Raw genomic sequence first — 26,279 nt, 5'->3', positions numbered from 1 at the left:
CCTGTTCTCAGTTGGAGCCTCTTTGCATTACTCTTACAGAAATAATGCAAAAATAATTGAATCCCACCAATGACAAACCTAATAATCTAACAACAGCTCTGTCGAACTCAGATGATGCTGTTCTCATACACGGGGGATGATCACAAGTCATTGTGCTGATACAAGACAGACTTGGCTGTTTGACTGCTAATACACTAAAGAGATGGTCATAGACCTTGGGTGGCTCCTGTGAGTGGAGACATCACTGCAAGGGTCCTCCGGCTCAGCATGTTGTGTTTCTCTGGCTAACCTATAGGCGGTTTTCAGTTGAAATTTCTAGCTGCTTTCATGCCTGCCTGCTCCTCCATTTGAATTAATAAGTCTGTAATAGAATTACAGAGTATCTATGCCAGAAATGTTTATACAGCAGGCAGCATGCCAAACGCTTGACAATATCATAACTTAATTAAATGTGAGTGTATGTACGAACTAAAAGGTAATTCAGTTGTGCTTAGGGTATATGGCCTCTGCTTACCATACTTTCCTACTCAACCTACAACTTCTTGGCCAGAATATTTTTATCTTCTGCAGGCCAAGGTCTCTTTTGTGATGCTGATTACATCCCAAGCCAATTCACAAATACTGTATAATTGCAGCACACTCTTCCAGCACTCTCCTCCTCCTCTTCGTGTTCTTTTACACCTTCCAGTTTAATTTCCCTCTATGGGGAACAGAGTCTGAGTCCCTCTTGCAGTGGAGGTTGTCCTTCCTGTGTCTGCAAAGCCATTCAGTGAAATGAACTCCCATTTTGCATGAGTGTAATTGAATACCTGCAATGTGAGTATCTGGGGGCTTGGGGTCCGTCCCCCCCTATTTTTCTTATTTGCCTTTCTCAGTTCCTTTTTCCTCCTGATAGGCTTTCCTCTTCTCCAATCTAAAGCACCTTCTATTTTCCTGATACAATAAATCCACATTTTACTTCCCAGGTTGCTCCTTCCTCTGCTTTTCTACATAGCCCTTAAATCTCTCCTCAAACTATATGCTCTTTGAGGTGGTTTTTTTTTTTGTTCCCTTTTTCTCATGCCTACATTTCCCCCCATTTATCCCTGTGTCCTCATCAATCTCAGAAAAGCCAACCATGTGCTGGCTGAGGGGTGGGGAAAGTACATCCAGTTAGACTGGCTCAAGCTACCCTGTGACACTGTTTTCAGGCAGAAGCACATTCACACACGTTCTTGCAGAGATGGTGCCCTCTCCTTTTGAACAGCAGAGTCACAGTACTGTTATGTTGCTACTTTGGTTCATTAAAGTTCTTTGCTGTATCCTTGTGAGAACCTGACAATATAACAAGACAAGTGGCTGGTTTTGTACCAAGTGGGTCTCACTGGCATTGTTTTCCCCTTCACATGGGACTTTCAGCAAGCAATCAGTGCATTTGCTTTCCCTCTTGCAAAGTGGGGTGATACATTTCTATTATCCAGTGGTTTGCCTTGTTTAGCTCCTCAAAGCCCTTGGATTCAAGGTTTTACAGAAATGAAAAATACAAAAAAATTGTTACTGTAGTTGGGTCTATGCATTTTGGAAAGGCGTCAATGGATTTTGGAGACTTTAGTAGCTTTAATGTTCAAGCAGAAATCAGCATAATCCATTGTGAGGGTTCCTGAGTGCATCTACACATACTTACTGCCAGCAGAATAGCTGTTAGCTACAGATTATGCCTGAATGGATTTAGATGCCAGCCTACCACTTTCTTCACATCTAGCAGCCGAGGCAGAGCCAAGGAGTCAACTGCATGGCCTCTGTGATCCCTCTGAGGTGTGCTACAGCTCTGCCCCTTCTTCGGACCGTCCATCGCAGGCAGGTCTCCCTGTGTCATGGTCTCACAATTAGCTGTGAGCAAATATGGCAGTTCCTGGGTTTGATAAACCTTGTAACTTCTGTCACCAGATAACATCAAAGCCAGTCTTGCATTGAATCAATTAAAACAAAAATGTTCAAATTATCAGTTTGATGGAAATGGTGAAATCACACGCAAGAGAGGTATGCCTCCTCATCGAGATTGTTGATACTATCCAAAAGACTGCAAAAAACAGGTACCCTGCCAAAATACTTCAAAAAATAGGTATTCCAACAGTGTGGTAAGTCAAAAAATAGAGCTGCTTTCCAAGCTATGTGTGAACAGTCTGATTGCAACTGGAGCTTTTGATGTGATCATTTGGGGTAAGGGGTGCGTAAAGTGCAATTTTTATTCTTAAGATTTTTTGGAATTTGTCAGGATAGAATAATTTCTCAGAGGTATCATAATGTAGTAGATAGCTAGAGGCCACACTACTAGGCTGTAGTACTTGGATAAATGTTCATTTATTGTGACAAATGAATAGTTTTATGTTAGCTTAATGCTTTCAAAAGATTGTTTTATACTTGTCGTGGTTTAGCTGGCAACTCAGCCCCACACAGTTGCTCGCTCACTCCCGCACCGGCAGGATGGGGGAGAGAATCAGAAGGGTAACGCTCGTGGGTTGAGATAAGAACAGTTTAATAATTAAAATAAGACAATAGTAGCAACAACAAAAATAATAATGCAACGAAAAGGAAAATAACAAGGGAGAGGTGAAACCTGGGCCTGGGGGGGAGAGGGGGAATGAACAACCAAAACAGCTCATGACACAACCACCCGCCAACCCAACGCCGCCGGTCCCCAAGCCACCATACCCCCCCCCACCGCCTTCCCCCCAACTGCCCCGGTTAATGTACTGGTCATGGCGTCACATGGTATGGAATGAGCATCCCATTGGCCAGGCGGGGTCAGCTGGCTTGGCTGTGGCCCCGCCCCTCCCGGCCTCTTGCCCACGTGGCAGAGCGCGGGAAGCTGGAAAGGTCCCTGACCACTACAGGCACTACTTATCAACACTGAGCCGCTATTAAACAGCAACTAAAGCATCAATGTGCTATTGGCACTTTACCAGCTACAGTGAAGAGAATTAGCTCTATCCCAGCCAAAACCAGCACAATATTGTAATTGCTTATCAATGATTTATGTTACACACCACAGAAACAAAAAGACTATCTTAATTATGCATAAAAAGTAAAATGCTTACGATTTTATTATTTTCTGCAGTAAAAAATGTTTTCTATTATTTTCCCATGGGAATATTCACTTCAATAAATATAAACTGAATCTTTGCTTCTCTTCCATCCCGTGCAACAAAATTATTAGGTCCAAATCACTCTGTGATAGGGAATTGTGTATCTGGATATTGACCTTCTGGCAACTGACTTGCACCGGACAATGAACAAAGCTGTAATCAAGGAAGAATTTAATAGGTTATTTCTAACTTCAAAAGCCACAATCTCTTCACAAATAACCAGTCTGCTACTTCTCTTCCACTGAATGTGGAAGACCTTCATGGAAGTCATAAGAAATGAAAAAGATTATGATTGTGGGAACAGGCATGAATGCCTTTGAGATCTTTCATTACCAGCCATCTCAATGGGCCTTAAACGTCTCGGGACAGCTTCAAAAATATCTCAGGAGCTATGCCCCTCAGAGCTGCCGCACCCAAATCTGGATGCATGAGCCTGTGAAGAGAATCCACAACCCAGAAGCAGGTGACTGAATTACCTTTACACTGAGCAGTGAGGGTTATGTGCTTTAATTTTCTCAATAGCAGATATTTTGGGCCCAGACGGACATAAACTGTGAAAGAAGAGGCAGTATCTTCTCATCCCTGCAGGATGGACAACAGGGCAATGTATCAGCTGAAATTCCAGCACTCTAGGTGACAAAGCCCAAAAAGCAGAGACCCTGGACCTCTTATGCCTGCAACCATTTGACAAACAGAAGCAGTAGAGGCGAGACAGAACATCCCAGGCCATTCTGGGCACCCACTGAATCTCATTAATAGGATGATGTTTTTTAAATTCTGTATTATGTTACTTTTGTATTATGCTAATTTTTTTTTTTATTCTTAATGTTATGTTTGACTGGGGAAGGAAGATGTAATAAGCACTGCCTTTACTGAGCTCTGGTAAAAGCTGGCCAGTGTGTTATGCAGAGACCACTTTATGCGGTGGGAACCAGTGAGAAACAGACCTCAGTCTCCTTGCTCAAGACCTCTCCAGTGATGGAGGCAAAATTGAATTTTGCCACAAAATTGAAATTTGCCACAAAGAAGATGAAAACAATGTAATTGGAATGCACTGGCTCTGCTAGAAAATACATCATTGACATCTGGGGAAAGTGGGATGAAGGGAATATGATTACCCTCTGCTTCCTTCCCTTTATTCTTCTATATGTCTAATATACAGACACTTATCTACCTTCAGCCCTTCTCCCTCCATGTCTAGGGTGGGACATGGGCAGTGACTGGGTGAGGGCTGAGCTGGATATGCTGAGCATGGCCACCCCGTCCTTCACCAGGGCTGGAGAAGTCATTCAGATGGAATCACACAAAAGTGGTGTCTGCCCCTGCTTGTCTGTTAGCAGTGATAGCTGGCTCACCTACCTACACCCAAAGGCAGATGGGTTTTGGGTGACCACTGAGCAGTGCTGCAGCCAGGCAGGCAGGAGCATCTGGAAAACTTGATATGCACGTAAGATCAAGAGCTTGTGTCAGCAGTTGATGCTGGACCGTTTCTACAAATGCCTTACTGTCCTACATGTAAAGGATGAAAGATGAAACAGAAAGATCCAGGTTAGCCTGTGGGTAGTTTCTTACTCCTGTCTGAATGCAGGAAAGGAGAGAATTAGATAGAGCGATGTGGAATAAGGAGGTGCCTAAAGATGTCCTGTAGTCTTTTGCACAACAACATCTGATTGACAGATTGGCCAGGAAAGAGTCAGACCCAACTGTGTGAGCTGCAGTGTTATATGGGAGCAGATGAGACTTTCTCCTGTTTGATTCCAGGCAAAGAAAAGCTTCAGCAAAGCATCAGAAACCAGAGTTAATGCCTAAGATTCTTTTTTCACTCTCTGACTTGTCTCAGCTGCAAAAAGGAGAAACAATTTAAAAACTGAACCTAGGGTTCTGCTGTAATTTTTGTTTTGGACTCACACAGGCTTGCACTCTCCCTCATGTCAGATATAATCACAAAAAAGTTAGAGAAGTTCAAATAGCATTTGAGAATGATTTCTGGAGAAAAGCCTTTCTCACCTCTCTTCTTTATTCCACATACTAGGTTTCTGATTGTTTTTTTATTTATTTTTATCCATTATTTTTATTAAAAAATTGAGTCATTTAAGTTTGAACAGACCAATTATCTTCTCTAACTTTCAGTACTTCAATATCACATGTTTTACTTTTGAATTTGAAACAACCTACAGGGTAAAGGAACCAGGAGAACTGTTCATATAGCTCAGCCTGGGCTGGACAGCCTTTAAAATGACCCTAAATGCCAATATAAATTTATCCTTAAATTATTTCTATAATGTAGTTGTTATTTAAATTCTGCAGGAGAATACACTTGTGGTGCTATTGCCAGACAGCTTGCAAATTTTGATGGATGAAATGAGGACTGATTTACCCTGGATCAGCAAAGACAGCTGTATGGGCAGACACCTCTCTGCCACTAAGGTCCCTCAGGCTCAGAGGCTGCCGGTGGGAGTGCTGGCATCTGCCCTGGCTTCTGGTTTCCAAAGGATCTGGAGCTAAGTCTAGGAAGAGCAGAGGCTGTAACCACTCGCTGTTGAGAGCTCTGGATAGGTCTGTTGTATGCTGTATTGAACTCTGTGATATGAATTTATGTTCAAATACAAGTATAATTGTGTCAAAATCTTCTAGCCTATTTCCATCAACCCAGAGAGGAATGCTCATGAGCTGACCTGTTACGCTGAGCTTCCTAAACTATAGAGTTGGTAGTTGTAGATTTCTGTACTGTGGCTATAAGCAGACTTTTTTCTGATGCTAATAATTTCACTCCTTAAAAAAATATTGATATTTTTAGTTAAATAATAACAGCTAAAAACTGTCAAAGCATCAATATAAATGCTTTATATTTTCGTTTTCTCCTTGCCATCAGGTACCATTTAATATTCAAGATTTTATGGTGCAATCTGCTTTGTGCTTTAGGGCTGTTCCCCTGATCTGGAGCTGTGTTGTAAACCTGACTAGTTTTATTTTTCTTTTCCAAATAAATAAATGCTATGGGCCACATGGTTAGCAGACCCAAATCTGTTCAATTCTACTGAAGTGAAAAGAACTGTGCAGACTAAAACCAGCTTATAGTTTGGCCCAATATTCTTGAAATAATGATCCCATTCAAAATTCACACCCTGCCTGTTGTTTTTAAGGCTGGCCTTGAGTTGAGTGTAGAAGTATGGGATGTCTATTGCGAATCTAATGATGCATAGAAAATAATTAAGCTAAGTGGAGCATTGCTTTTACTACTAGAAGCCATTTAAGAATTCTGAGAACCACTACTACTTAATCTGTGTTTATAATGTTTATCTAAATGCAAATGAGAACATTGCTGTTTATATATATGCTTGTCATATAGTTTCACGTAGCTGGTCAGGGAAAAAGCTTTGATAAACTTTCTGATAAAATACTTATAACATACTTATAACATTCTAAAATAAAACTTCAATCAGTGCAAGAAACAGATAATGGTCTTTTTTTAACGAAAAAGTTTGTTTAAAAAACACGCTGAAGTTTTCAGTAAATGTTGTCTGTAGTAGGTGTTTAGGCCCAATACTTTGATATATTGTGAAATAATAAATAAAGCTGAATCAATACATGTTCATCCAGTTTGCTTGTCTTTGCTTTAAAAGAAAGGCCTTCTTCAGCATATTCATGATTCATATGCTTACGCTACTGTCCTCTTTTCAGCAATGCAATTCAGCAAGCAAAAGGTTATGCTTGCAATGACTCAAAAGAACAGAAGTACAATGAGATGCTACCCCTAAAAGATACTGCTTGACAGCACAGGATGGAGTTGAACAGAAAGCATATGTTGAGCAGGTGTTCTCTGGAGAAGTCATCTCTGGACTTTTGAGGACTCTGTTTTCACCTAGCTTGGTTCCCTTCAGTGGCTTACCCATCATGGCTCCAGTGCCAGTGCTGGTACAGAGGAGTGGGGAAGTTGTGTGGCAGAGGACAGGGCGTGTAGGGTAAGGGCAGGCTGAGATGATCTCACTCCACAGATGAACCAGATCTCAGAGGTGGCTCCCACTTCTCTACAGCACAGCAATGTATTCCCTATCTCCCTGGGAGCATGCCTGTCTCTTCAGCTCGTGATCTTCCTCCTGAGGACCTTCAATTCCTCTGTAGGAAACAGATTCAATCAGAGCCTTGACTGCTTCTTTGTTTATCTTGTGCGGGCTCCCATATGGCAAAAGGGCCTGTTTTTAAAGCCCAGAGTTTATTTCAGCACAAAGCCATGGTGATATCCCTGCCTCTTACTATATCTCTTGCATCTTTGCCTGTTACAAAAGAAATAAATACCCATGGACACCAGGGTTCATGTTGAAGCCACACAGTTGATGTGGGCTGGGGTTGGTGCCCTGCTCTCCAAGCAGGTGCCACAAATCAGTCCTGAATTCCAGAGCAGGGATGTGCCTCACTGGGAGGCGAGGACGTGCATCCATCGCTGCTTTGCACTGTGGGTTGTGGGAAATAGCCAGCTATAACTAAAGCTAAGGAATTAAGCCCCTGCTTTGGGGTTCTAGTTGCACTGTTGTTAGTTGTACACCAGAACTACAAGGTACTATTCTGCCAGTAGATTTGGCTTTTATTGGTCCTGGGGTACAAACCCCAGAGAGGAAGAAGGGTTTAACCATGTGTTTGTAACATAAGTGACAAGCCCTTATGTTCAGCGGTGCTGAATACATGGAAGTCTTGGGGAAGGACACACATCATTAAATGGAGTCTATTGGTGCTCAGGCCTGGGGGGCCTAAGTGCTGGGTTGGGCTGTAAAAGTATAAACTTTGGTGCCCAGCATGATAACAGTGGCTGAACTTGCTCTCTTCTTTCTTCATAAATACAGTGGAAGAAGGTTAACTATTCAGTCTGAGTTATTGGTATTTGGGGCTGAATGAGTATGCAAGGACTTCTTGCATACAACTCCATTAGTTTTCCAAAGCGATGTACCAAGTCCTATTTCCACAGGGGTCAAGCAACCTCTGGGAGTTTCCTCTGAGTATTTCCCATTCCCTGCCTCCCCATCAAAAAATCACACGCTCTCCCTTCACACTCAGCTGTTGATCAGCCTTAGAGCAACACCACCTCCCAGGTTACACTGCCGTTTTCACGCAGCTCAGTTTCCGACCACATTAACATGCAGTGTGTGTTTTGGGCAAAAGCTCCTCTTGTTTCTTGGAGACACTTAGCTGCTTTTTGGTTTTGTTTTGAATAAGAGGTGAGCACTGATGTTTTTGGCTTCAGCAGTCTTTAACCAGCCTCCTGGGTAAAAAAAGAATTAATAGTGGCTTACCTACACAGGATAGTGTCGACTCTTCTGAGCAATTAATGATTAAGAGCTTGCACAGCATTTTGAACTTGTAAAAGCCTTAACATAAGCAACAAATTGGGAAAAAGGTTTTCTCAAAATTAACTTTAAATGAAAGTATTTAAGTGGCTTGAAGTGCATTAAAATTATCACATCACATCACATTATCCATTATCAAAAAATCCTCAAAAACAGTTTGAGCAATGGTTGTGAAGTTACTGTATTGTCACTGGTATTTTAAGAGGTAATATATCACTTTTGCTTTGCACAACACTGCATTGGTGCCAGCTCAGAGAATTCCTTCAAGAATGTGAGTAATTCTATCGATGCCAATGATGGTTTCTTTGGAAAGAGTGCACTGATTTCAGTAAGAATGCCAGCCTACATCCAGCTCAGCATGGATGCAGCACTGGTGCTGGTATAGGGAGCGGATGTTTATTTTGCAGTCTATCCCCAGCACAGACACTGTGCAGGAGGCAGGAATACCTTCTGCACTGCTGTTTTGAGGTGTCTGCAACTGAGTCATCTTCCATCTTCTGCAGAGAACTTACAGTATTTTTCTTCATTTCTGTAACCTAAGAATATTTTCAAAGTCTATTTAAAAATGGAAGGAAAGCAGAATAGTAACTTGATTTGTCATAGAATAGCACTTGCCAGGAGAAGGGGAATAGGAGGACTAATAATTACTAACATTGCCTGGAAAACTGCTTGTCTAAATAGCTAAAACTACTGTAAGTCACTATTAAACCCAATGACCAAGTGTTGCTATGGAGATACTATTTCATAAAAAATCTTACTTAACTGCTTTCCATTCACTTTTAAACCATCATATATAATTACTTCAATTTCCCAGACACAAGCTACAGACAGAGCTTGGAAGCTCATTTCTTTTCACAGTTCAATTCTTATGGAGCTAAACCTATTGGAATAAAAAACATGTATGAACATACAGAGTAGATAAAGGGTGATTATTTCTTTCTGATCAAACTGGAGGAATTTTTTAGTAAACCACTCTAAATCAGCATTTTTAGATTAAATTGCAGAGGTTAATAAGGGTTGTTAAGATAGAACTTGTAAAAAAAATTGTTTCTCGATGGTTATTTGGAAACTATTAGCTACAACCTGCACCATCAAAAATGTAACAGTTACTGTATGCAGTCTGAATTTTCCATTTCTTGAACATTATTGACAACTTCTAACAAGTGGTAAAAAAATAAACATTTGGGGGTGCCAGGAACAGAAGCCAAAAAGAAGGATCAAGACCGCCCAGAGATTTACATGTTGCTCAAAAATACTTTTTCTTCCTCTACCTAGCAAGCAAAGGTCGCTTCAAAAGTTTTGTGATATTACAATAAGGGAAATAAAAAAAAAATTAAAATCAGGTGTGAAATCTTACGGAAAATAGTATCTGAGATGGAAGCCAAATTAATTTGCTGAGTTATAAACACCTTCACCAACTTGCAGTATGACTTGAATCTCTGTGCCACTTGAATCAGCTCAGAAATTTTGCAGCACTTTCTGTCAGATCTGAAATGGGGCAGGCTGCTAGTTAGCTCTGTGTACCATTTCAAATTTGTAGAAATGAAATGCAATGACATATCCAAAATAAATCCCCAGTATGAAAAACTGTGCACTTGGGTGTGAATTTTGCCATCTGGAGAAGAACAGTTGTCAGCAGGGAGACGGTGCCTAAAAGATGAGCCAGAAGATGCAGTCTTTCCGTTGCTTGAGTTTAGTGACAATCTGAAAATGAGCAAGTGACCCAACTGCAGCAGCCAGGTAACAAAGTTTTTGCAACTTTTCATGAAAAATCTGCTTATACTAGTTAATATCAAGTAATTAAACATCATACACATATAGAAGAAAAAGACTACCTGTCTGCAGAAACACTTAAAATCCAAGCATCAAAGCAAAGACAGAAAGTGGAAAAGAGCAGAGGGATGGAAATGATGTATTTTTCTGATGCGTTAGCAGTGACTAATAGGAACACGAGCACAGCAAATGCATGGGCTCACTATGAAGTTACCAAGGGGAAAAATAAGGAACGATGAACCTTTTGTGTGTTGATGGCTCTACATGCAGCACTAATGCCCAGGCTCCTGCTCTGCAGTACTGAGCAGAGCATCCCTTGGCTGCTGAGAGGACCCCCAGTCACTGCCTGGGAAAAGAGTTGCAGAAATGAAATAGTAAGTATGAGAAGCTGAATAAACTGTGAATCACTGTATGGGAAAGCAAGGACAAGGGCTTGGATTTTCCCTGTGGACCTGCCTGCTTAGGCAGGATAGTGTTGCAGTCAAGCATCACTGACATGCTTCTCCTAGTTGTTTAAACCAGCATCACAAGCACATTATTTTGATAGCAACACCATGCTCACAGACTGTGATTTTCTTTTTCATTTCATTAAACTCCCTTTCACTTTGTCAATTAATCCTGAGACAAATCTCATTTTCATCCTTTCCCCTCTCCAGAGTACCCCAATGCAGTTACAGAGAAGTGACGTTTCATTGTTTTGGCTGCCCCTTTGCCTGCTCTCTCAGGATGTGCACAGAGGAAAGACAACCAGGGACTGAACAGTATGAGTTGTGCCCTCCATGCAGGCAGGGTGTTGAGCTCCAGGATCCTCTGTGGTGCTGCTCACAGTGCTGGCAGCCAAATCACACAGCTCTGTGGCCCTTGGGCTTTGGCTATCCAAACCCATGTGCTGTTAACGCAATGTGATGCACACAAGGTTTTTCAGACTATGATAGGAAAATTCCCTTTTGCTTTCATAAGAGGTCACATAGCAGTGTTCCTTGGGATGTCAAAGAGCTGCTCTTGCAGAAGTCCTGTGAACTCCTGCTTGAAACTCGGCAGCAAATTGTACTTGAATGGATACTTTTCTTGTTGTGAAACATGAATGGATTTGTGAAAAATGGAAGAAAATGAACCTCAAAAAGAGAGCAGCAGGATTCTGCTGTTAAAATAAGTGAATGCAACATCATTCTTTTAGTAGCATTTGCTGCCATTTAATATTATCTTTTTATATGATATTTTTATTAATATATAAAGGGTGGGTGTCAAGAGGATGGGACTGGACTCTTTTCAATACTGCCCAATGACAGGACCAGGGCAATGGGCACAAATTGAAACACAGGAAGTTCCACTTAAACATGAGAAAAAAAAGTCTTTCTGTGAGGGTGCCAGAGCAGTGGAACAGGCTGCCCAGAGAGGTTGTGGAGTCTCCTTCCCTGGAGACATTCAAAACCTGCCTAGATGTCGTCCTGTGCCCCCTGCTCTAGGTGTATGTGCTCAAGCAGGGGTGTTGGACAAGATGATCTCCAGAGGTCCCTTCCAACCCCTACCCTTTCATGATTCTGTGATATATATATATATAATTTTTTACAGGAATTCCAGAGGTCTTATTTTTCATTGTTTAATGCAATGACCATATTGCATTCTGTTTAGTAAAGCATTTACAATTTCCCATAAAATCTGAAATAGCCTATTTAAAGTTACACACGAAACAGTTTCAGGGTTATATCCCTGAAAGAATGAGAACTGACATCTCAGTTTATTCCCATAGCAGCAGCCAACCATCTGCCTATTGACTGAAATATGCTGATGTGGCGTTCAACTTGGGAGGAGCTCACAACGACCAGTGGCACAGAATGAGATTATATTTGGTATTAAGGAGAGAAATTATGTTTATCTGAGAGAAATATCGGCACATAATTTTTTTGCTCTCAGGTAATCTCCTTTAGGATAATGTAACAGCTAAATACTCTTTTTGACAGAGTTTGAAAAAATGGTCCAGTACATAGGCATTACTGCCTGGTCATGAATGAGTATGAAACACAAGCTGTGTATAAATCAGATGTCTGTGAAATGCAGAAGACCCACAGAAGCAATCCTGGATCTATACTGTTCAGCCATCTAATCTAGCCACAAATATGGATGCACAAGGACCTGCCAGAAGTAGAAATCTACAAAATGATTTAATTCAGACTGCTTGGGTTTCTAGTTGGCATTTCTACTGAGTTGAATTTCATGAGGTTCTTGTTGGCCAATTTCTCCAGCCTGTCTAGGTCCCTCTGAATGCCAAGCACACCCATCTGGTGGATCAGCCACTGTTCCTTGGTTTTGTATCCTCTGTGAACTTGGTAAGTGTACAGTGTCCCATCATCCGGGTCATTAATGAAGATGTTAAAGAGTGTTTGCTCCAGTATTGACCCCTGTGGCACACCTCCAGCTGGACTTTGTGCTGCTGACCACAACTCAGCCAGTTTTCGCAATCCACCTCACAGACCATTTCTCTAGCACAACTTCATCTGTTTGTCTATGAAGATGTTATGCGAGACAGTGTTGAAAGCCTTGTGGAAATTGAGATAAACAGCATCCACTGCTTTCCCTTTATCCACTGAGCCTGTCTTTTCATTGCAGAAGGCTATCAGGTGGGTCAGGCAGGATTTCCCATTTGTAAATCCATGCTGACCACTCCATATCACTATCTTGTCCTTCATGTGTCTGGAAGTGGTTTTCAGGAGGATTTGCTCCATTACCTTCCCAGACATTAAGGTGAGGTTGACGACTGTAGTTCCTCAAGTCCTCCTTCTTGCCCTTCCTGAAAGTAAGAGTGATGTTTGCTTTCCTCCAGACTTCAGAAACCTCTCCCAAACACCACAACCCTGCTGAGATAACCAAGCATGGCCTTGAATGACATTGACCAGCTCCCTCAACCCGGTGGGTGCATCCTATCAGGTCCCATGATCTTGTGTACATCTAGTTTGTTTAAAAATGTTCCCTAACTGGATTCCCCTCTACTGAGGATAAGTTGTCCTCACTCCAGACTTTCCCATGGCTCTCAGGGGTCTGGGATTCCTGATGGAATATTGAAACAGTGAAGACTGAGGTGAAGAACTCATTGAGTACCTCAGCCTTTTCCATATTCTCAGCAGGTGGCCCATATTTCCTCTCACCTTCCTTTTAATGATGATGCAGCTTTAGAAGCCCTTCTTGTTTCCTTTCACATCCCTCATCCTCACCATGTTCAACTGTGCCCCTGTTCATACATTCCATGTTGCCGTTGGCCATCTTTGCAGCAAGAACTTGCTGCTGGGTGATGTCCTGCTCACTGCCCAATGGGACCGCCAGGGCCTTTGCCACAGAGGGGGTCCCCAGTAGTCAATTCCCAGCCTGGGTTTTTGCAGGGCTCTTTCCTTCCCAAGTGCAGGACTCAGTATTTCTCCTTGTTGAATCTCATGGCTCATTCCTCCAGCCTGACCCAGTCCCTCTGGATGGCAGTCCTTTCTTTAAGGCTCCCCCCAGTTTGGCATCAACTGCAAGCACAATAAGAATGCAGTCACCTCCCCCAGCCTCTGATAAAGATGTTAAGCAGATAGGTCCCTGTGGTGCTTCCCTTTAATCAGCCTGCCAACCTTTTACCCACCTGGTTGTTTCCAAGCCAGATCTTGAATACAAGAATACTGTGGGAGACAGTGTCAAAAGCCTTGCTAAAGTTGAGGCACTTGATTTTATCACTCTGTACTACCCTCCTCTTGAAAAATCTGGTCAGTTTATTACTGAAGACAATCAGGCTGTTCAGGCAGGCTTTATCCTCAGTAAATCTGTGTCAGCTGTTCCCAGTCAGCTGCTTCTTGTGTTCAGAAATGCTCTACAAGCAGCCTCAGTGTACAATGTGCCCAGGGAGGAAGTTTTCAAGTGAGGCTGAGTGACTGTAGTTCCCCACGTTGTCCTTTTGACGTCTTTTGAAGGTAGGTACATCCTTAGTCTTTTTTGACTGATTTGCACTCTTTACTGAAGAGATAAGTGACAAGGGATGCATATCTGCAGGTGCTGATATCTGCAACAGACTGAGCTTTCTGGATCTCTTTTATCTGGATGAACATGGGCTCTTCTAGGGCATGATTCTTATCAGCTTAATAAAGGTTTTTAACATACTGAGATGATTGCTGGCTTAAAATGCCTGCTTGTCTCCACTAACAGTGAGGGTCTGGGGGACAAGCTCCACCATGGGCTCAGCACTTCAGACAAGCTTTGCTTTCTCCCGTTACATCTGACTGTCCTGACACAGGCTGCCACTGAGGTGGTGAGTAACAGCAGTGTGACCCTGCCTTTTGAGCACAAGAGAGGTGGCAGAGTGATGCCATTTGCTTCAGATAAGTCTCATTTCTCTCATCAGCTGCAAGTAGATGATGGCTAGGATGATGGGATGGTGCTAACGCACAGGCAAACATCGTCATCAGAGGTGAGGTTTCTCAACTCTTTCTTTTCAGAGGACTCTATCATTTTGGAATATCCCTCTTGATATCGGGCAATGAGAAAAAGTGATCAATTATTGAAAAGTTAGAGAATAAAATTATCATTTACCCAGGAGGCTTTTGTCTCAAAGGGAGCAAACTAAAACCTTTGTATCCAGTTTATTATGATTCTCCTTTTTAACAGCAGAATATGCGATTTTTAATCAGTGGCATCTGCAGCAAATCCCCAAAACTTTAAGCCTGGGCCAAGGATTAGCTTTTGTTGGGTTTTTGCCATATGCTACTGAAAAATATGGCCCTTTATCGAATGCCTTGTGGCTGGGACATTCAGTTAGAGGACTTTTTCTGGCACTGCTCCATTAGAAAACCATCTAAACCGTATTTTTCTCCTAAAGCAGTGTGGAACTAATTGAACACTGTAGAACAACAGTAAATATACATAGATGATGTGTGTTATTGTGGGTATTTTGTGAATAGCCTGTAGTTCAGCTGTATATAAATCCCCATACAGGTTCCTCTCTCAACTAATATTGTCAAGGAAAGCCATTTGGCTAAAGTAATAATTAAACCTTCCAGAAACTATATATAAATAAACAATTCCTTCTAGCAACAGTATGCAGATCAAAGTTTTAAAACCTGTTGCAGATGTGGGGATTGTGCATGGAGTGTCTCCTTTTTGGAATATCTCTAATTTGTACTAAGCTCACAGTGATGACAGTCACCCAGCTGCAGCCTTCCATCCATGTGTCCTCTGTGAAATGCAGTATTTAATTGTCTGTTTGAGTCTTGAGGAGATCACTATCTGCAGAACTGGCTTCTCAGTCCACTTTATTGGATATCATGTGATGTGCTGTCCCATCACCTTACTCTTAATTACTATTTTTTGAGGATTAGGATCTGAGCAAAAAGGCACTTTATCTATTAAAGGTTTTTAAATCTGTTGTTTTATTATATCCTATTACTTTATTATATCCTCCATTTACTCTCAAGGCTACTGTGAGCATTAATTAAACAATATTTGAAGTGTCATTACAAAATATATTTATAGAAACAGCCGATTTTCATGCAAAATTAGCAGAAGGGATAAAACCCTGAATTCTAAGTAATCCGCTTTAGCAAATCTAATGTAAACATCTTAAAATTTGCTTTAGGAAATCATAATGAGCTATAGTTAATGTTCTGTGTGTATCTTAACATTTTTCTTAAATCTTCCACAGTGTTTAGTTTTCAGTTTTCAGAACGGAAGAACTTGGGCAGATTTTGCTGTGGATTTTCAAGTCGACCAGAGAATAGATCCTTCTGATCCTTGAAAGCAGTTGTCACTTCCCTGTTGGTGCAGGTTGTCTCCATGTACGGAGTTGTAAACACCTCTGACACAAACACAGACATTTGCAGTGTGCAACCTTTGCTCAGGGAATTAAAGCAAAATCAGCTGTTCAGACTTTGGATCTGAAATTCTCTGAGTAACTGGGCACTGACCGAAAACTATGCTTAGTAACATGATCTGATCCTGACTAGATTATTCACTGTTTCAATGAAGGGAGAATAAAAAAATATAATTGCAACTGAGTTGAAACCTGCAGAAATGTGAATATTTACTCAAAGATGCTAGGCCAGTGAGGGATTTTCTAATTTACAGTTCCATCTTTATCATGCAAAGTGTTTGTATCAACCTCAGGAAAAAAAACCCTCTCGAACAGCTGGTACACATTTGGTGATGGCGGTTCAGTTCTACGGCATGATGCCAAGCACTTCAGTTTTCTCTCACAAAGGCAGGATGCTCATCCAGTCCCTTCTCTTACCAACAATCTCTCTGAAACTCAAATTTTTGTTTTGTGCTCGGATGGAGGCCATTCTGGTCTGCAGTAGAGGGGAAAAAAGTAATGCATTTTATCTGAATCCTCACCTTCACTGTGTGGGTACCCTAAAAGAGGTGTTCACCCTCAGGTCCATCTTCAGTGGCACAGCCCCATAAGGGAGACCTACAGCAACATTGCAAAAATTCTGCACTTTCTTATTTCAATAACAGCAGAATCCTGGTGCCAATCTTCAGGTACTAGAGGAATCCTCTTCCTACTTCTCTTCCTCTCTCAGCTGCCTCCCTTTTAGGTCACAGTAAGCAGCCAGAGGATGCAGGCACAGCTCCTTCCTCTGCCCTTAGCAACCTGGTGCTGTTCTTGCGTGCAGGACAAACATGGAGGAGGAGAAACAAAATCCCAGTCCCCTCAGTCCCGAGTTGTCTCTCCCTTTCTGTGAACAGAGATGGCCTTAAAACCTCTGAATATGCCTTTCCTAATGCACATACATTCACAGGCCCTTTTGAGTGTCATAGATTAAAAATGAAAAATGAAGTTTGGAATGGAACTGCCAACCTGAATTTGCTTTTGTCAGAGTATTGCATAGCAGCCTGGATGACAGGTTTCTTTTAAGACGATGTTTGAGATGAAGCTTTGTTTTTCAAATTCCTCATAAAAAGCATGTTGTTTTGATTTCCTGGTAACATTTTTTTCTAGATTACTAGTTTCTGTAGCAGTGTAGCACCACACCCTTTCTTGGTGAAGAACACTGCAGCATGGAGTATTTGCCTGCAGTAGGTTATCAGAAATGTGGTTCAGTCAGAGCTTAAAAAAAGAAAAGGGAGAATAAATTACAAGTCTCGTGAGATACAGTAACTTCACTCACTTCAGCACTTCAGTTCTATAAAAGGATGGAAGGAGGATAAGTTAAAACTGCACAGATAGTCCTGCTCTTCCTCATTCTTGAGTGCTCAGCTCAAGTGCTTTAACCTCCTGAGGCAGTTCCTTCAAGCAGCTTTTTCTGTGCATAGCACATATAAGTATTTATATATAGCTTGCTTCTTCACCTGCAAACAGTAGCTACTATTTTGAAAATTTCAGGTAATAGGAGGAAAAAAGGCTTTTTAAAAGCCTGATATAAAATTGATGCCGTGGAGAATGGTGAATAGAAAGGAAAAACAGCAATGTAAGAATATTGACAATCAAAACCTGTAATGCATAACCTTTGGGCCAGCAGCTTGGTGTGCACAGCCAGTCTGGCATCAGCATTGCTTTGAGAGAGGACTCGGTTTGATTGAGATTCTCACTCTTTGAATAAGCAGAAAATGGGGTAATACTAAGGTAATACTTTCCCTCCTGAGGAAGGTGCTGTTTATTAGCAGTTTTTACATGTTGTGATTTTGTTTATCATGGAAAATAGCCTCAGAAAGAGCTGGTTGCCTCAGTTCCCTGAACACAATTATACATTAAGGGACTGTGGGAGCAGCGTTAGGAGAAGCAGACCACAAAAATAAGGAAGAGTGTTTCATTAAAGGCACAGCTGCTACTAAGCACAGCGGAGCCTCTGCAAACATGCTGTGGTGAGGGGTGGAGATGGATTGCCTCTCTGACGTACCCCAGCCACAAGCATCATGTCCTGCCCAGGTGGGGTGAGCATCACACTGCCGGTCGCCCAGTTCTGCCTCAAGGCCAGAGGCTGTCAAGGGTTTTCTGGTTAAACTGTTCTCTGTTGGAAAATGCCATTTCAGTGAGACTGAAATGTTTAGTCAATTTTGACATAATTCAGCTTTGAAACAAATTTTGATTTTGCTTTGAAAAAACACTTTTTGTTTTGAAAGTTGCAAATAAAACATTTCAGCAATGATGCTTTGTTTTACCACTTTTGAAGGCTTCTTTTCTTATGGTGCTTCATGGCCTCCAATTTGTTGTCTCAGGGTTGTATGTATAAATAAATCAGATATGAAACACAATTAATGATAATTTAAAAATAATATTTAACAGGGAATTTCACAAATTTTACCTTAATTTTAAGGAGGAACAATCATGATCATCTGAAGCCCAATTCCAGCACCTCAGGCTTCAGGTTTTCTTCTGTACGTTTCTGCTTTAACTCCAGTGCTTGAAATAGGAACCCTCTTTTAGTAAAATACCTTTACACATCAGTACTGTCAGTGCTGACTACTCTGGGAAACAGCTGCTTGGATGTGCAGAAGTGTATTTTTCATTGAAAATGTCAGCTGCTCATGGGAGCAATACAAGACCATTCTGCTCAGCTAAAATAAACCGTACCCTTAGAATATTAACTATAAATTCATCAGAACACTACCAACTCCAGAAAAACACACATGAAAATTAAAGGGACAGCCTCTATAATACAGTAAGTAGACCTAAGGTGGGCAGATAGTCTAAAACTACAGTCAGTAGTCCAGTCACTCTATGAATTTCTGCGGAAATGAATATTTAGATAAAACAGTGTAGCTGACTAGGTTATACCAGCATTAAGTGATGTTCTGAGTACATCCGTACAGTAATTTCCCATAAAGAAGCAAGCAATCTGCTTTCCTTACAGGAAAAAATCTAATATGACACCAGTAAGGCATATTTAGAAAGGGCTTTTTCAAAGGAGTCTGACAGATAACCATCCATTTTCCAATTAAAAAGTGATTTGAGTGTCTGGTTTTCTTGGGTTTGTATCAAAATCCCAGCAAAAATGCACTTATTTTCATTATATAACCAAGTACAATCATGTTTGGAGCATTTAAATTAAGTCAGTGGATTATGAAGAGCATCCAAAATGGCAACCTGAAGCAGATATCCTTGGAGAACATAAGGTTAAAGCTGTAATCCTCCTCTGATGAGAGTGTCCAAGTCCCTACCCTGCTCCAGGGTACACAGAGGCTGTCACCAGGTTCAACATTGCCTCCAATGGAAATCCTCCTAGCAGGGTGTTCTGTACCACTGTGAGTTTTTAATAAGGATCAGTACAGAAGAGAGAAGCCAGAAAAAAGTGATGTTTTAAAGTGAGCCTGAAATAAAGCTTGACATGAGTACAGGAAAATTCTTGTGTGCTTCCAAACTGGAAAACCAATGGTGAAGGAATTACCGAGCAGAAGTCATTGCTCTTGGGCAGAAGTATTTGGATCACAGCGGCAAAACATTTACAAGTTTATATGACAATATACACAATATATCTTCCTAATACTCTTTTGACTATCAGTATATGCAAATTATCAGGTTTAAAACTGTAATTTATTTATGGTTCAGTTGAATCAGAATACATGCATTGTAGAGTTCATCTTTCCAAGGGTCCAAACCATGCTAAGTTATCTTCAGCCCTTCAATCATACATAAAATATTTTTCACGTATTTGAGAATTTCACCATTCCTACTCCAGCCTTGCTCTTCCCAATTAAAGCGGAAAGAAGGCAGGATAAAGAGCTCAAAAATGTATTTTTAAAAGGATAATTAATTTTGTCATTTGAATAGTGTGTGCAGGACAAAGGTGAAGGCAATGGCGTTCACTTATTCCAGCACTGATCCACTGATCTCTCCTACTGCGCAGTTCAAACTGGGATCTTGCAAGTTAATCAAAGGAAGTCCTTTCATTTGGCAAAATGCAAGGAAATTTCCAACATGGACTTGAGAGGGATGAACTGTGTTCTCCAGACTTATGTTACAGTATGGAATAAAACAAAAAATCATATTTTAAGATAAGATGAACTGTCAGAGAAAGTAGTGATATCAGTAGAAAAGCTTGTTGACTTATTCTTAGTCAGTAAAAGAATAAGCATGAGACTCAGTTCTGTACACGGTGAAGTAAGTTGTCATGGTTTAGTTCCAGCCAGTAATTAAAGCCCAGGCAACTGCTCACTCACTCCCCCACTGGCATGATGGGGGAGAGAGTAAGAAGAGTAAAAGTGAGAAAACTTGTGGGTTAAGAACAGTATAATAATTAAAATAAAACCATAACAATAATAATAACAACAACAATAATAATATAATGAAAATGAAAATCACGAGAGAGAGAGAGAGAGAGAGAGGCGAAAGCCGGGGGGGGGCAGAATAAATAACCAAAACAAACAACAAATGATTCAACCGTTCACCACTTGCCAACCCAATGCCGCCAGTCCCCGAGCCGCAATTGCTCCCACCCAGCCAACTCCCCCCAGTAGGTCATAACATCATATGATATGGAATATCCCTTTGGCCATTTTGGGTCAGCTGACTTGGCTGTGGCCCCACCCCCCCCCCCCCCCAACTTCTTGTGCACGTGGCAGAGCATGGGAAGCTGGAAAGGTCCCTAACTAGTATAGGCACTACTTAGCAACATTTAGCAGCTACTTAGCAACAACTAAAACATTGATGTGCCATCAGCACTATATCAGTTACAGTGAAGAAAATTAACTCTATCCCAGCCAAAAACAGCATTCTCCACCCCTTATTCCATACCATTTATGTCATGCTCAGGTCCCATACTATTCAATACACCCTCACCAACCACCATCCCCCTTCCCATCCTTTGACATAATACACAGATATAATTCCCTTAGTCTATGGACCAGCCCTGTAAAATGTCCATAAAATATCCACAGATGTCCACAAAAATGTCCATTGAGTTAATTCAGTCCATTACTTTGGACTTCATCTATCGTAACAGACTTTCAGGGCAGGAGAGATGGGGTGTGTGGTGTTGGGTAGCTGCATACTGAAGTCAGTCCTTGTTCCACCACTACTGCATTTTCCTTGGTTTCACCAAAGTTAATTTTCCATGAACTGGAAGAATTCTACTGTGGTATCACTGATAGAGGACATAGCAACCACAGAAGAGATGACATACAATATTATACAGCAATCAACATCATACCATTCAGTTCGTTGGCTGTTTTCACCCAAAATCAAATCCCCTTGGGGTACACATCGGAATTCTCCATCCTCCTGCATCAGCCACCAAGTGCTTTAGATTTATGTACCAGTGAGGGTTACGGTACACACAAAATTCTGGTAGCCTGGTTGTCTAGACTGGGCACCTGTGAAGAAATAGCAACTATAAAAAAGGACTTGGGGGGAAAAATAGGAGATTATGAATCACAAGTCATGTTCATCCGTGTGGTGAAACCATGGCATGCACCCAGACTCAGGAACTCAGAAAAGCATCTTCTCCCCTCTATTTAGATTTTACTGTTAATGCATGAAGGGCTGAAGTAGCCAAATACCACTTGAAAATCTGGGTTAGAAGGTGCCAGGCTTGATGTTTTAAGCTACTTGTATCAGAAAAAAAAAGAAAAATTTTGGAAGTATCACTAGCACATTAAATTCAGAGTTTTCAACTCATTCCGACAGTTTTCAATAAAGTGCAGAAAATATTTAACCTCTTATAAATCTCAGAGTATTCCTTTTGATTTTATCCACTTACCTTCATATTGAGCAAGCTACTTTATATTTGAGTAAACCATGACTTGTTTGGCTATAGCATATTTCCCAAAAGTCATCAAAGTATTCATTTAAAATGGATTAAATCTTCAGCTGAGGACATCAAATGATGGAAAAGCCACCACCTTCCCAGGTGCTTTCTTAATCACCATTGTTGTTCATCCCTTATTTTTTTATTGGTCTGTATGATTTCATTGCCCACATCAAGCTTCACCATTCCCTCTCAGCATGTTGTCTCCGGTAGATATTTGATACCTACTTTGAGATTATGGATTAAAAACATTCAGTAGTGTCAGGTTTTTCTGTTATCCCTGTGAGCCTCTAATTGTTATGCTTATACGCTGCAAGCAGTTTAGGACACTTGTTGGTTATCATATTCTGTCAGCCAAATATAATATTTTATTTCTGCTTTCAAATTTCATTTTGCTGTTGGCTTGGAAAAGCAACATACATTCTTTTTGGTCTAACAGTTCAGGTTTTTTTCAAACATTTATATGAAGACATACATTCTGCACTTTGACATAGAAGTTTATTATTCATTTTTTACTGATTAAATATTTAAACTGTACTTCTTCTGAAATCACATTACTCAGAAATAATACATTTGGGGCAATAGCTATTTCCTACCTCTGATCCAAACACACTTGTAACTGTCGTTTGCATTCGAGTTACCCTCTTACTATGTGCATGTAAAACTAGTAATAACAGAAAAAATTTTGGCTTGTTTATAATTTTTAAGTCAAAAAGTGTATTAATTTGTTCTATCTAAGGCTTCCCAAATATGGATTAAACACATCCACAGAGTGTCAGTAGACTTTTACATCAGCTCCTATTCAGAAGAGTACCACAAAAATCTCTTGAAATGTCTAACATGGCAAGCAGTAAGTTTTGAAAATACTAAAAAAGGTTGACCTCCTGATGATGAATTGTGCACTTCAACAGCTGGATTTCAATCATTAGTCCTGTTTGTCAAAACTGCTGAGAACTGCCATGCCTCTGAGCAACACAATCCCATACACTGTCAGCCTTGGGTGTCATGACGTCATTTGGGTGCTAGGAAATCTTTGGACAGTGTGATCCCAAAATAACAAGCTTAAATTCCAAGAGAGAGGTGTTAGCTCATAAAGGACTCCATGTGCAGCCAACTGGTAAAAAATCTAGAAAACAAGGTACTAGCTATATTGTCACAACTGCACAATAATGTAATATTGATTTCAAGCTTAAGGGTTTTGAATGTTGGAGCAAGTCGTCCTTCAGCAGATATGACAGAGGTGGAGATCGTTTTGCTAACCAGTCCAACTAGGTTTCAGTGAAGAAATAGCAACTATAAAGAAATCTGATTACTTGTACTGTTTAGGAAAGGCTATACATCTCAACTTTACAGCATCCACAGATCCGATTTGTCTCACTGGTGTTTTGGTTAAAGTGTCCAGGATTTTACAAAAACAGCACTGCAGAGCTGTCTATTCATAACAAATAGCTGCAAAAAGATGGTAAGTCAACAGCATCTTGGTGCACTCTGTGCTGCCATTAACCTCCTGCACTTTGATTAGCCACTGCGTTTTTACTCAAAGACATCCATACAGACAACAGATGCTTTAGTCTGCCAGCATGGTCAATTTTGATTTGTCTCTACTTCAAATTCTGACATGACAAGGATGGTTGAATACTGCAGAAAATGGTCTCTTCTAATGAGTCCAGCATAATGCCTGTCAGTAAGTTTCTACTTGCAGTCAGTGCAAACATTTACATATCAGTATGAAGTGTGAGCTGCATTCAGTCTTCCTTGGTGTGAACTTAGCTCAAGTGTTGACCTTTTGACACATTTTGACACATTTTTTTTTGTCAAAAATTGTCAAATTTTGACACATTCCAAAGTTAAAGCTTGTAGTGCACTTTTGTATTGACTAGCTGGGTTGCACATGCTCACATACTTCTCCAATCTGCAACTCAGCTGCAGAACTCTGCTCATCTCATATAATTTGTCAAAGAGAGCTGATTGGTATGTGGTTATGTTTCACTCTGTTTACTATATGAAAATATTTCTGTCTTAACAGTTGCTGGTTTAAGCATATGTATTCATCACAGGGACACAACTCATTAAATATTAGGAAAAATCCAGGCTATTGTTCATCTGTCATTGCATACAAATCTTTCCAATATGCTTATAGTTGTGCAGTCTTTGAAATAATCCCCATGGTGTAAGAGACTGAGCACAGATTGCCTGGAGCCAGGTTGGTGAGAAATATGGTCCTCATCAGGAACAAGAAAAAGATTCAGCAGTCCTACAATGCAGTATGAAGACCCTTCAGCAGGACCAGCTGAACAGATTATAAACTGGCCAGTTTGCAATCATCTTGCAACTAGTCTTCACAGGTGTGGCCACTATGTCTTGCAGAAATGTATAAAGAGCTCTAATAAAGAAGACAAGACAGACTACTGTTAGGAGTGGTGGTGGTTCCTCAGCATGAATATGCACACAGGGAGCTGCTGATGGACTTGACAAGGGCAATGGTTAGTCTCCCTCAAAGACAGAATTTTGCAATACTTCATCTGTAACTGTTCATTCTTGCAAACTTCTGAAGGAGCCACAACGATGGGCAATTCTGCCTCCATCATTACCTGCTTGACCATCACCTTGGATGGACCCTAATGAGATCAGGACTTAATTGTATGACCACCCCTAAGGAATTCTTGATGGTAAATACTTCTAGCCACTACAGAAGCCTAAAAAGTTCCAAACTTCTGAATTTTGAATATTGTTTGAAGTTCACACACCTGACCTGACTTTGGGTTTTTCTGGTCTGGGGTAATGGAGGCTGAAGGGCAACTTCATTGCTCTCTACAGCTTCCTGAGGAGGAGAAGTGGGGAGGGAGGTGCTGATCTCTCCTTCCTGGTATCCACTGATAGAACACAGGGGAATGGTTCAAAGCTGTGCCAGGGGAGGTTTATACTGGACATTAGGAAGCATTTCTTTACCAAGAAGGTGGTCAAACACTGGAAAAGGCTTCCTAGAGAGGTGGTCTATGCCCCAAGCCTGTCAGTGTTTAAGAGGCATTTGAACAATGCCCTTAACAATATGCTTTAACTTTTGGTCAGCCCCAAATTGGTCAGGCAATTGGACTAGGTGATCATTGTAAGTCCCTTCCAACTGAAATTATTCTATTCTATTCTATTCTATTCTATTCTATTCTATTCTATTCTATTCTATTCTATTCTATTCTATTCTATTCTATTCTATTCTATTCTATTCTATTCTATTCTATTCTATTCTAGTTGCATATGACTCTGTAGAGTTGCCTACTTGTGTTTCCTGGTCTGCCTTGTGCCATGGCAGCTGCGGACCTGGATGGAGGGACCCTGTCTCCAGCTTGCCAAGGCAGGGGACACAGCATGGACAGATACTCTAATTCCACAAGTGTGGCTCCCTTTTTGCCTCCGAGGCACATTCAGGAGAGACAACAGAAATGTGTAGATGTGGTGAACTCTTCTGGCAATGGCAGCTTCATTTTAGGGGCAACTCAGTAGCAGGGGCATGTCATGCTGAGCTGTATATGAGCAATAAGCTCATTGCTTCCTAACGGTGACAGATCTACTGTTTTCTTATGTGGCCACTGATTTAATGCATTTAAAATGTTTTTCAGGAATGTGATCTATTCTGGACAGGAAAGGCTGGCAGGGAATTTACATTTTAAAAATTAAATTGAATTGGTTTTGCTCTATAATTTAATAGTTTTATATAGCTTATGAATGATAATCTGATCAAAAGGTACAACATTCACTATTAAAAATGTTCACTGTATTCCAGTTTGAATTTTATTTACTTCAACTTCAAGTCATTTTACATTGTTATGCTTTTAACTGCTAGATTTAAAAGTCCAGTAATATATTTGTGTACTGCACTAGAAAAGCAGCAGGAGAACCAATCTGAAGATCAAAGAGGATGAGCTAGATACAGCTGCTTAATTCAGCGATTTGAGTTTGTATATCATTAAAACATATATTGCTTTGGCCTAGCCACTGAAGTTTTAACTACTGTTGATTTTAAGCTCTTAGAATTTAATTTGATCAAGCTTTCCCATGATAAGGAATGATTTCTTATTTAGAATAAACTCAAGGTCAGAAATGTTATGACTAAATTTTGCAGGAAGAAGCAGTATGTTTCCTTCTGGAGAACAAAACACCCTCTAGGCTGCAAGAATTTTTCTTACACAGAAAAGATAGTTGCTTACAAATAATGCTTTGGGGAAAGCCTCTGAAGACTTGTAGCACCAAGAGGCAATCTTGATATTAAAAAATCATTGCTCACTCCTGCAGTAGCTTAAGAGCAGCATGTCACATAATATTGTCAGATTTCATGACTGGGAGTG

At 40.7% G+C, this 26,279-nt stretch overlaps 1 protein-coding gene across 3 annotated transcripts in view; it reads left to right on the top strand.

The window, feature by feature from the left end:
- Positions 1 to 6,686, top strand: part of AASDHPPT (aminoadipate-semialdehyde dehydrogenase-phosphopantetheinyl transferase) — a 51,304-nt gene extending 44,618 nt beyond the window's left edge. Inside the window, exon 6 of one of the 3 annotated variants that reach the window (XM_064441281.1) lies at positions 5,433 to 6,686. In XM_064441281.1, coding sequence (XP_064297351.1) covers positions 5,433 to 5,630 — 198 coding nt within the window. In that variant the 3' untranslated portion in view covers positions 5,631 to 6,686. The remainder of the gene's footprint in view (positions 1 to 5,432) is intronic. The other 2 variants (XM_064441280.1, XM_064441278.1) reach the window with 2 other exon arrangements.
- The last annotated feature ends 19,593 nt before the right edge of the window (positions 6,687 to 26,279 follow it).

Source organism: Phalacrocorax carbo, chromosome 1 (assembly GCF_963921805.1).
Source record: "Phalacrocorax carbo chromosome 1, bPhaCar2.1, whole genome shotgun sequence".
NCBI classification, from domain to species: Eukaryota; Metazoa; Chordata; class Aves; order Suliformes; family Phalacrocoracidae; genus Phalacrocorax; species Phalacrocorax carbo.
This window is presented reverse-complemented; position numbering and strand designations above follow the sequence as displayed.